Consider the following 11,587-nt stretch of genomic DNA (forward strand, 5'->3'; position numbering starts at 1 on the left):
GTCAAAATGATTTTAACCATCGGCGCGCTGCCGAGAAGTTCGGGGTCGGGACTCATCTCTCCATTCCATCCATTAACATGACTCCTGGCATCTCATTACGCCTTCATTTCGTCTCGGATGAAAGGATGTATTTTTTTTTTGGAGGGAATGCCAATTGCAAGCGCTTTCTATGAGACTTGTGGACATGATAGGACCGTCAACAGGCGCCTTAAAAGGTCCATGGTAGCATATCTTACCATTGAGAGTCTCTGATCCCATTACCTGCAGTTCTCTTCTTGTCCTTTTCAAAGCCAACTCCTGAGAAACAAATGATTTTCTAGTTTACGAATATGCAGCTTACCAAAGTCTGTCTTTCCTTCGGTGTATTTGCAGCTGCTTTCGCGCAGTCCAAGATCAAAATCAGTGAGTTCAAGCCATCAAGCAACAGGCCAGAAGGCAACTAGCTGATAATTTTCGAGTGCCTCTGGGTGACTCCATCACCGAGATAACTTGCTGGAGAGCCCTGGTATGGGACCAGTTTGTCAAGGAGAATCTTGCCGACAAGGTGCAATTCGTTGGCTCCATGACCAACAACCCCCAAAATTGCCGAGCACAGTCTGGCTCTTTTGACCTCCATCATGAGGGCCACTCAGGTTGGCTCTCCATCAACATCGCCAACCAGTACCTACAGGGGTGGCTGGCAAGCACTAAGCCTGATATTGTGCAGTTCATGCTTGGCACCAACGATGTAGCGCAAGGGCGCACGACCAACGACATTGTCGCTTCGTACACGAGGATAGTAGGGTTGATGAGGGCGTCCAACTCGCGTATGAAGATTCTGGTATGGTCTCTTGCAACATCTAACAACTTGCGCGACTGTTGACACGAGTCTTACCTCACAGGTTGATCGCTTGATCCCGTTGTCCTTCAACGGGGGTGGAATCGATACTTTGAACCAGCGAATCCCGGGATGGGCCATCGAACAGAACTCGACCAGCTCTCCAATTACAGTTGCAGACTGCTCGAGTTCTGCCGGGTTCACGACCTCCATGTTGCGAGATGGCGTACACCCCAACGATCAGGGAGACCAGATCATAGCCCAGAAGGTCGGTCCATTGCTGATCAAGTACGTCAGGGATCTCATTGCCGAGCGCGGGCTTTGAAATTATCGTACAGGGAGTTTGGGTGATAGTCAACTCGACTGGGTGCTGAGATAGCATATATAGAGATCTACGTAGCAGTAAGATTCATCTAGGTTGAGTCAGGGTTCGTTGAACTGAGGCGCATGTACCTAAGGACGTTGAAAGTTGTATGCTCAATGCAAACTCTCTTTTTTGATAGTTGAAGTTGTAGTTACATCCACTGTAGACGTCTAATGAACGTTGATGTAGGGAATCCTCAAGATGTCTCCCCGCCAGAAGGCTGACCCGCGTCGGAGTAAGCCACATACAACAAAGGTAAGGTTCTCTATTGGTGAGGAACATGCTTTGTGTAACGATCCGAAGTTTTCAAAGGCAACGGACCTTCGGGTCCACTTTGTCCGCGAGATAGCCTTGGAAGGCCGCCAGGATGACTGAGCGCCGAGAGCCAAGACCGAGAATCGAGCGAGTGTGGGATTTCAGGCCGACCTCCATATTGAAGAGGCGCATCGGTCTTCAATCGATAGACACTGAGTGACCTATATAGAGATAATGTGCGCTCATCAACTTCTAAAACCAAGGGAGAATCAATCGTCCTTTCGCTCACGTGAGGGATGAAGATTTAGCTCATCCCATCGGGAATATCGCGATCTTCCCCGACCCGAAAGGATGCGGGAACTTAGTTTCGTTCTCGCGTTTGGCATTTACACTCGAGCACGGACGAACTTGAGGGACTTCCGGCTACCAGAGTCTAACAATTACTTACCCTCCGAGACGTCTGACATCTGGCTCCCGCTCACCAGCACCAGTCTGTGCTCGGCATGATCCCTCCGCTGCAAGATAGTCTTCCGTAGATAAGGAACTCGCGGACGGACATGGCAAGATATGCGCAAAGTCTGTCGGCCGAAACGAGGGCTTCTTTGCCGAGTAATAATGTTAGATGGCTTTTAAAGTGTTTGCTTGGTCAAGCTCCTTCGCTAGTGCATATGGGCACATCCTGCTGTTTCTTTCCTCCTCGAAGAATCGCTTCGTCAACAAACCCATGCCACACAAATCCCCCCTCCAGTTTACATCAAAATCTCCGGCACGACAATGTCAGATCCTCTTGAGCTGGAGCTCGATCGCCCGAAGAGGAATTCCAGAATGATTGAGAAGTTTGATGACGAGATCAAGGTCGCGGGGGTGGTAGACCAGCAACCGGTTGTCTCGAGGAGAGAGTCGGTCCAAAGCGATACGTATGGATCATCTGCCGGCGCCACAACCTTCGACAAGAAGCTCCTCCACAAACTCGATATGCGTCTAATGATTGCCATGTTCTTTTTGAACTTCTTGTCGTTAATGGGCCGCACAAATATCGGAGCCGCACTGATCCGGCAACTTCCACAAGATCTTCATCTCGACGCGATGAAGGTGTTTATCGTTCTCACGATGCCAGCGGCGCCGTTGATCCTATTCGAGGTGCCAAGTAATCTACTTATGCGCTTTCTGAATCGCAAGTTCAACTTCCCATACTTGTGGTACATGTGTACTCTCGACATATTACTGGGTAAGTCTATATTTGTCACCGAGTCGTGTTATGCGGGGGGTTATTGTAAAATTGAACGCAGAAGCTTCGGCTATCATGACCGAGCTGTGTTGATGTGCATGCTAATGATTAGTACAGGTATAATCACGATCGGCCAAGGATTCGTCAAGACATTCGATCAGATGATAGCCACCCGATTCTTCGTTGGTGTCTTCGATGCAGGTCTCATCCCTGGCTGCGTCTTCTTGTGTTCTCTTTACTACCCTCCAAGGCATCTTCAATGGAGACTTGGACTGATTACTGTCGCCAATATCTGTTCAAATATTGCCGGGAACTTTCTTGCATACGCAATCGCCAACATCCAAACCACTGAGAATTTCAAAGGGTGGAGATGGTACGATTCCAATCCCCGCATTATTTTTCGAAACGGCTCTAACATCTCGTAGGATCTTTATTATTGAGGGTATCTTCACTGTGGTAGCTTCTCTGGCCTGCCTTCCTGCTAATGTTGGACCTCCGGAGAAGGCCAAGTTCTTGACGGAAGAAGAAAAGCGACTTATCAGAAATTCAGTCGAAATACGCAGCACAGAGATCGGTGTTGTAGCAGAGTGGAAAATGTTTTTCACAAACCCCCTCAATTACTGCTGGGCTGCCCTCTACTGCTTCACGACTACAACCGCTTACTCAGTTTCCATCTTTTCTCCGTCCTTTGTCAAGTCCTTCCACCCGGAGCTCAGCGCTGCAGATGTACAGGCGCAGATTGTTCCCATCTTCGTGGTGGCTGCTGTGGCATGTCTTACAACTGCTTACGCAGCTGACCGTCTCAACCACCGCGCGGCCTTCGGCCTTGGCGGCTTCATTTTCACCATCGTTGGCTACGCAATCTTGAGGCAAGATGAACACGAAAGCACAAATGTGACCATGATGGCGCTGTACTTCATCGCCTTCGGCACCTTCATCACTCTTCCCATGATCTGGATCTTGACTATGCAAAACTTGCAGACGCCTTTCCAGCGAGCCATTGGGAGCGGCTTTGTGGTTGGAGTTGGGAATACATCAGGCTACATCTCAGCCTGGATATTTAAGACAAGCGACGGCCCGTATTACAAGAATGGCATGACGATCAGCATGATCCTAGTCGTAATTGCATTTGCCATTCTTTCGACAGCTTGGCTTTACATCGAGATGCATAATAGGAGGCTTGATAGAGAGGAGAGATTGCATCCGTCTGCGGGAGCTGGAACCAAGAGGCTTAATACCGGGCGAAGTTTCCGGTACAAGGCATAGTTTATCGTCACTTTATTACACTTGGAAGGTTCCGACATTCGGCCTGGACGTTCCGAAGCCCTTGGGCGTATTTGAAGCCCGACACGCCCCTATATTTCATGTCGCCGATCTGAATATGTCAAGCATGTTTCCGACTATTTTGCTCTTGAGCTGTGATGAACTTCCATTTCTAAGTGTCGGGATCCCTGTGATGATTGAGTAGTGTTACCTGCCACCACCTCATGCAGCTAGATAACCTCATTTTCGTTCCGAATGATCTCGATACGAGCCCATATCCAATCAGATATGGCTGACAACGCATTACTATTTCCCCGCGGGCCTCACTGCGGTGTGACGTCCAGATCGCTGAATCCTAAAGAACCGAATTCAAAAACCCACATAACCCTGATACCCGGTCAAGGGCATTATTCATGTCTCCGTTTCACTTTCTCTTAGTGTCACGAGGAATCGACTACTGACATTATGTCGCCTTTATTCTGATAATTCAAACTTCCAAGAAAGACATGGCAGTCACGTCCACACTTTACACTCCCTTGGTGGAAACCCATTTCTACTCCACAGGTGGCTACCAGCTCTCCACTGTGTATACCTTGCAGCCACAAACGACACCCTTCACACCGAGAGATAGTACCTGTTCCATACTACCTCGAGCTATCCGGTGCGTAGAGGCCAAAAGTGAAGATATCACATCGGGCTTCACTTGTTACGGTCTACAATTTGTGGGAGAGACAACGACATCGGTACCAACACAATGCTTTCCGGAGAGTTACATAAACATCTGGAGACCTTTCGACGAGTTCAGTAGGACCTCCTTGAGCCATGCCACACAAACTACCATAAGCAGAAAGTTAGCCTTGAAAGGTGTACATGTACTAACAGTTTTCGAATCAAGGTGATATCCCGAGTTTGGCTTACCCAGGCACTGCGTGCATTAGCGGGTGGACAACTGCGTGTTCCACGGATGTCACGGAGACAAGTGGAAAAACGCATGCACAAACTTGGTGCTGCCCCTCTGGCTGGGGCTGTCTCAGTGCTTCGAATGGTGGTATCCCTCACCGGGAATGTACAAGCCTCCTGAGTACTCCGACTGAAGTGTGGATCAACAACGTTGTAACTACGAGAGAAAGTGAAAGCACCATTACGACATCTTGGACGAAAGTCTTTCTCTCAAACCTGCCTAGAGGGGGCCCAATCATTATCAATCATCCTGTTTTTCCACTTTACGGCAAAGTTCCGCCTCGTCAGGTTGAAGGTGCCAGAGAGACCTCGTTATCTGGAGGGGCAATTGCTGGTATTGTAGTTGGAATCGTGGTTATACTCATGGCTCTCATTGGTTGTAGCTGGTTTTTATGTCTTAAGAAGAGAAAGCAAGAACGGGGAACCCGGCTGCTACAAAGAGACACTGCCGTTGGGAGGGGAGAGCACTCTTTTGTGAGAGAAAACCATGACTCGAAAACGAAGTCACCAAATCATGATCGAGACGCTCAAGAGATGTGTACGTTAAGGCCATCTGCGATAGAGCTCCCGTCCCATAGCCGAGCTGCCGAGGTCGAGGGAGATAGTCGCCCAGTTGAACTGGAATCTTAGGTAAACATTAGTAAAAGGAGCAACGAGAGCAAATTCGAACAAAAAAAAGCTACGTACTACCCCAAAGTCAAGGTCCATTACCGGGCGAGGAAACGTGTTCTGATATTCGACGCAGAATCAATCCTGTTTTCCAGATTATTTTAGCCCTTATGTGCGTGAAAAGCTCAGCAATTGCAAGTAAATCTTTGCTCCATGATCGTTTGGTAGGGTATACTTGCATACACGTATTTTCTGAGGTAAGTCATCGCAGAGTATCCTATAGATTTATCCAGGATCTTCGACCTAGTATCTGCGTCATCCTTCTGATAGACACAGGCCTCGAACGGCTACCCCAAAACATTACATAGTTGGAACGCGACGCTGCAAACTTGTATGTACTTTGATGACCAGTTATGTCAAAGTTGGATTGAAATCACGCCTACAGCATGCATGGAATCGGACAACAGCGTGACCAATACCGTCCGCAAATCATTGAAAGCTTATCGACAAAGAAGCCATTTGTTCAAAGTTGAGCAAACATCGCCGGATTCCCTGTATTGAGACGTGAAGACTAATGCTCGCAGGGGCAGAGCCCGTGACGTAATGTGGAGCTTGAATACAGGATCAGAAGAAGACGCATGCTTCATTTGACAATCTTCATCGCATGTAGCGAGAGGAGCTATGCCTACCTACCTTACCTAGTATTCAACACGCCTACTGTTCAAAAAGCAAAAACAGAGCCACACCGCCCAAGAGTGAATAGCCACGAAAGTGTCACTGATCAGATTCAACACTTGGAGATAGGTTCAGATGGCCATATCAATGAAGTATCTCTTGAGAATTGATGCAAAAAGGGACCGCCTTCGTAACTGTAGATCGGATGTTGGAGATTGAACCAGCCATCACCAGGCTGCAACTAAAAGTACGTTTGCCAATACTTGAAGTATTTCGGTACAGTTTTCAGCCATCGCATCTTAACCATGCATTTGCTCACTCATGTGATGTAAAAATGTTTCAGCCACAGGACCCCAAACAGCTCCTAAGCTTGGTTCAAGATCCATTAGCAGGCCGTGGATGTTTGCCAGTAAATGCCTTTGAAGCCTGGAATTCCAAGGCGATCATGGCTTCAAGCTGGTGTAACATGACGTTTGTCTCGACTACTTGTAGCTCACGTCACCGTGCTCTTCATTGTAACTGGCAGAGTTTGCTAACATTGCCAAACCAACAAACAAAACAGTCTGCTTGCTCCTTAACATATTGTGCAGCTTTTGGCGAATGATGTGATGGCATCCGAAGAGCACGAATAGAATATCTTGACGGCTTCTGTTGGATGGTGGTGCTGGACGCGCAAGTCTGACCATTTGAATCTCCTGGACTTTCCAAATGCTTCTGGAGGGCTGGAGTCATTCTTTTGTACATCTTCGTTCTGATTGCCTGGGACGCCTGATAGATGTTCTTGGAAGTATTGGTTGCAAAGAGGCTGCATCATAGCTGCTAAGCGGGCCAGTGAGATCAATCGTTAAGGGGGCACGCATCCTCGGAACATGCAGGGAAGCTTAAGGAGATCAGATTCGTCAACTTCCTTTTCTTTGAGCCAAGAAAAGAAGTGGAAAGAGCGGAAACCCTTGAGTTAATGATGCCCATTGCGAGATCAAGTCTTAACAGTGCTCTACGGTCTGCCAACTGTCCATGTCTGTTGGTTTGCTTAATTTTCCGTAGAGTGAGATTACGACACCACCCGTCCATGAAGATCAATTGATTACCTTTCCTATTTTGAGTAGTGTAGTCTCGATGTAGGATTGAATTCATGCAGCAGCTGAAGCTAGTAGGCAATCATGCATGGGTGGTCGCGATTGCGTCCTTCAAAGGAGTCAAGCAATAATAATACTCGATACGAGTTTTGGTTGCCGAGATGTGAGATACGGCTTCATGTTCATTTTAGGGCTTATAAGTAGCGATGGCTCTTCCTTCGTACGAGATCTTTTGATATCATCCCAAGGTCCAAACCAGCACATACACGCTTTATCCAAATCTAACCTGCACAGCAACGCCCACCATGCGAGCCAGCCTTCTTCATTTGATGTCATCAGTCACGATGATTGTTGCTGTAAGCTTGAACCCGACCAAGTCTTTGAAGCAAGAGCTAACTGATCAGGCTGTTATTCCCGCGGATGTGCCCAAGGGCTACGAGCTGTACATTCCCGAATGGGAGTTTCAGACTCCAGAAGGAGAGAACATCACCATCAAGGGTACAATCCAAGAGGTCTATGCTACCCTCGGTAGTCTTAATCCTCAGATGGCCCAGATGAATGACTTCGACCTTGAAGCAATTTCGAATATTGCTCGTAGTGACGTGGAGAAGCGCGCCAAATTTCCCAGGGTCGATTGCCAGAGCTTAGAGGAGGGTCACACCGACATGTATGAGACGACCATGGAATACCTCAGGAAAGTTCCAGGGAAACCAAAGAACTCTGCTGGCCCGAGAGAATGTGGCCGCGTTAGCTGTGCTTGGAAGAGCGCGACTTGGTGGTGCAATGATGTGGGTTCTCCACCAAACTTATTCCTCAATTCTCCTTCATGAGGGTTGTAGGGTTTTTGCTGACAAAATTCAGGCTCTGGAGGAGAAGGAGCTTAGTTCATTCGGTGAAATTGCCGATGGCGTACAAGTGATCTATCACGAATGCACCGACGTCGATAAACACTACTGGTGGTCCTCTGGTGAAGCTTACACCGATGATGATTGGAGTGTCCAATTTGGGTACGCACCATGCTAGGGCGGTCACCCAGATCAGAGGAACCCTATGAATTTCGTGCACTGCAAGAATGACGCTAGACACTAGAGATCGTACTTTCTTCGCTCAGTTACCTTGGCATGCCAGCTTATGGTTTTCTGCCATGAGGAAAGTCGATATCATAGTGGGAGAATACCTTGAGTAAGGGAAAGAGGGGGAGAGCTGTCAATACTCACATTTCCTATTCGACCTATCATTTTTTGGCTTGCCTGCAATCACAAATTTACAGTCCTTACTTTCAGTAAACTTAAAACTCTATTGCAACTACCGAATGCATTGGCAACTTGAAGCGACCATAACTTCCGTCTATAATACGGAACACAAATTGAAGTCTAGAAATCCAAGCAAAGCAGGGTCACATTTGAATTGTGCATAGTGACATGAGTTACATACTTCCACTGTTGAAGGCGCCGATATCTCTGGCGAAGTTTCCGGCATCCATTTCTCTACTTTAGAGGCTTAGACTACCTAGGTGTTTCAGCCGAGTACAATGATCCCTCTTTTCTATTCACACCCATGTTGTTGGGAAATCATGACCTAAAGCTGACCGAGACCTCTATGTCTTCTCTTGCTTAAACAGACCAATAAGCGCACGCTAATAGTCGCATATCCTTGCCTTTGGATGATGTTGACGGCTCCTCCGGAAAGAATGAGCAAAGCATGGATGGAATCGCGCCGTGAAAGGAAGGCTACGACAGCGCAATCTCCTGTGGCATGTGCGCAGCTTGATTCCTGCTCTCGGCCGAATGCCTCGGCTGTTAACCCCTCTCATCTCGAAACTGCCATTTACAGAAGAAAGACGAGCTGGCCTTACAATACTATGTCGTACCGAAACTTCATGATTCGGTTAGCTCTGTTGATCCCCTTATTCATGCGCCCGGTAACCGTACGGCTAGAGGCCCGAGTGGCTCCGCACCGTGAACGTGGGGCTCATCCGAGCATCGCGGGCTGCTCCGCGTCGCCTCATGTTATGGCTACAATTAATATCTTGACTGATCCAGACCACAGATTTTGCCCTAACCTATCTGTACGCGAAAGGCTTGATTGATAATCAGCCCAATAATAGCTCAGTGCGTTGAACACTAACGACAGGCTGGAAAAAGGGGATGGGGCTGAAGATACACCCGACGCGTCATCTACGAGTACAACAGCTTATTACACCATTGCGTATATAAGCTTGTCTTGGACACCATGGAAGTCTACCTAGCCAGATTTTCTGGGATATTCCAACACTCTTTTCTTTCCTATACTCGAAAAATTCGCCATGAGGGGTCGTTCTCTTACTCTCGCCACTTTGGCGTTAACAGCGCAGCTCGTTTCAGCTCTTGCACCCGGTCTTGAAATCGCCCTTACCTTGGACCGCGCAACTCAAGGCATCAGTATCTCGACTGATGGACGAAAATTCTTGACGCAGAGATATTCTACGACGGATGCACCTCAAGCCGTAGAGCTTCTTAGCAACGGCACGACTGTTCTGTACCCCGACTCAACGTGGAACTCCTGGACCTCAAACTCCACCCTGGACCCCAAGAAGGCCTTTGTCAGCATTGATGGTGCTCGCATCGGCCCCGATGGACGATTCTGGATCGTCGACGGCGGTACCACTGATAGTGATCGCAATCTTATCAATGGATCTAGCAAGCTCGTTGGCATCAACCTCGAGAGCAACCTCGTCGACAAGGCATACTATCTCGATAACCTTACAGAGACCGGTAGTGTCATCGACGATGTCCGTTTCAATGGAAACTACGCCTATCTCAGCGATACACTTGGCGCATTGGTGGTGATGGATCTTACCACTGGTCAAGGTCAGCGTGTACTCGTGGGTCACAGCTCGGCTCTGGCCTGGTTCCCCATGGCCTACAACGGTAGTCTTGTGCCGGGGTACCAGGGCGGAAACAGCACTCTTTCCGTTGGCCTCGATCAGATTGAGGTGTCCCCTGATGGTGTCTACCTGTACTATCAGCCTTGCAACGGCGGCATGTACCGCGTTAAGACCGAATTCGTCAACGGAGCCTTGACGAACAGCACTCTTGCTGCCAACCTCGGAGACTACGTTGAGCCATTCGCCCTGACCCCTTCCACTGGGGGCACCACTATTGACGGAGACGGAAACATCTATGTTAGCGACACCAACCTCCTCGCTATCTGGAAAGTCAAGCCGGACGGAACTTCGTCCATCCTTGTTCAGGATGATGCTCTGGTGTGGACCGATCTGATGTGGGTGGATGCGAACAAGACCCTTTGGCTTCCCGCCTCGCAGATGCGGCCCGGGGCGAACGGACTAATGGCCGATGGTCCTCACAACATTTTGACCTTTCCCATCGAGGCGGGTCCGTCTTTGATTGACCATGCCTAAAGCCAAGCTCACAGCACCATACCACTCGTACATCTTCTGTAAATATCTACTATCTATAGACCTGTGTATACATTGTCTCTGATGACTCTTTGGGTTGGAACCCAAGACAGTCGAAAATTTCCTGCTTATATCATGACTCTATATCTTAGAGTTCCTCTCCCTCTCCGCTAAGACAATACCTTGCCTCCTTAGGTCCAAAAAGCTTCATCTTTCATGTGTCTGAATGACACGGCTCTCGCCACGCAATTGGTTTTGCGTTCAAAACTTGCAAACCCCACTTTTGCACTATCTTGATCAAGAGACTTCGTGAATCCTCGTCTACTTATCAAGTGGGCTGGTGGTCTGACGTCGTACAGGCAGCAAATCCTGACTTGCTTGGCAAATGCCAAGTCGGAGAAATTCCGACTAGCAACATGAAAGTCGAGGTCCACTACAAGGCGAAGGGTCCCATCATCCTATTTGCTCCAAAGCCTGATTATCCAGTCCGTAAATGTGATTTACCCAACGTTGAGAGGCCGCGAATTTCAGCATGAGATATTTGTGGTGGGGTCTTGCAGAAATGCACTGAAGCTTAGACTGACACACTGCGGCGGTGTCTGCTTGACAGGTTGACACAAGCGTGAAGAACTCTGGAGCCACCTCGAGTGGAGCTAGCTTCCACTTCCCCCTCATTACATCCCCTGTACCTGTAATATTGGTGGCTTCTCGCGCTGGATCAAGAGATCCAGGCCATTCACGGCTTTGAGCCTTAAGTAGACTCACTGAAAAACTTGGTAGGCGGAATGGCAGGGTTCAACAGAGCCTTGCGCCATGCGATCCATCAAGCTTGGAGCTCACTCCGAGAAGTCTTCAATGACGTGGGCAGCTGAACGGTAGCATTCAACGTTGAAGATATCAGTGTGTGAGTGATGTCTCTTTCCCCGAATCACATCTTCTCCAG

At 48.5% G+C, this 11,587-nt stretch overlaps 5 protein-coding genes across 5 annotated transcripts; all 5 read left to right on the plus strand.

The window, feature by feature from the left end:
• Positions 1 to 329: 329 nt before the first annotated feature.
• CTAM01_16413 (cellulose-binding protein) lies at positions 330 to 1,142 on the plus strand (the record flags this gene model as incomplete). The annotated part of the gene is made up of 3 exons (XM_060532406.1): positions 330 to 402; positions 459 to 820; positions 882 to 1,142. 3 exons carry the CDS (start codon positions 330 to 332, stop codon positions 1,140 to 1,142), a joined length of 696 nt encoding a protein of 231 aa, XP_060373002.1.
• A 1,068-nt stretch (positions 1,143 to 2,210) lies between these two features.
• CTAM01_16414 (major facilitator superfamily transporter) lies at positions 2,211 to 3,930 on the plus strand (the record flags this gene model as incomplete). The annotated part of the gene is made up of 3 exons (XM_060532407.1): positions 2,211 to 2,664; positions 2,782 to 3,037; positions 3,090 to 3,930. The coding sequence occupies 3 exons, from the start codon at positions 2,211 to 2,213 to the stop codon at positions 3,928 to 3,930; spliced, it is 1,551 nt and encodes a 516-aa protein (XP_060373003.1).
• A 503-nt stretch (positions 3,931 to 4,433) lies between these two features.
• CTAM01_16415 (uncharacterized protein) lies at positions 4,434 to 5,517 on the plus strand (the record flags this gene model as incomplete). Its single annotated transcript, XM_060532408.1, has 2 exons — positions 4,434 to 4,731; positions 4,823 to 5,517. The coding sequence occupies 2 exons, from the start codon at positions 4,434 to 4,436 to the stop codon at positions 5,515 to 5,517; spliced, it is 993 nt and encodes a 330-aa protein (XP_060373004.1).
• A 2,035-nt stretch (positions 5,518 to 7,552) lies between these two features.
• On the plus strand, positions 7,553 to 8,270 carry CTAM01_16416 (uncharacterized protein; the record flags this gene model as incomplete). Its single annotated transcript, XM_060532409.1, has 2 exons — positions 7,553 to 8,035; positions 8,109 to 8,270. The coding sequence occupies 2 exons, from the start codon at positions 7,553 to 7,555 to the stop codon at positions 8,268 to 8,270; spliced, it is 645 nt and encodes a 214-aa protein (XP_060373005.1).
• A 1,282-nt stretch (positions 8,271 to 9,552) lies between these two features.
• On the plus strand, positions 9,553 to 10,647 carry CTAM01_16417 (major royal jelly protein; the record flags this gene model as incomplete). The annotated part of the gene is made up of 1 exon (XM_060532410.1): positions 9,553 to 10,647. One exon carries the CDS (start codon positions 9,553 to 9,555, stop codon positions 10,645 to 10,647), a length of 1,095 nt encoding a protein of 364 aa, XP_060373006.1.
• Between the last annotated feature and the right edge of the window lie 940 nt (positions 10,648 to 11,587).

This window comes from Colletotrichum tamarilloi (genome assembly GCF_030869305.1).
Source record: "Colletotrichum tamarilloi strain Tom-12 chromosome Unknown Scaffold_220.1, whole genome shotgun sequence".
NCBI classification, from domain to species: Eukaryota; Fungi; Ascomycota; class Sordariomycetes; order Glomerellales; family Glomerellaceae; genus Colletotrichum; species Colletotrichum tamarilloi.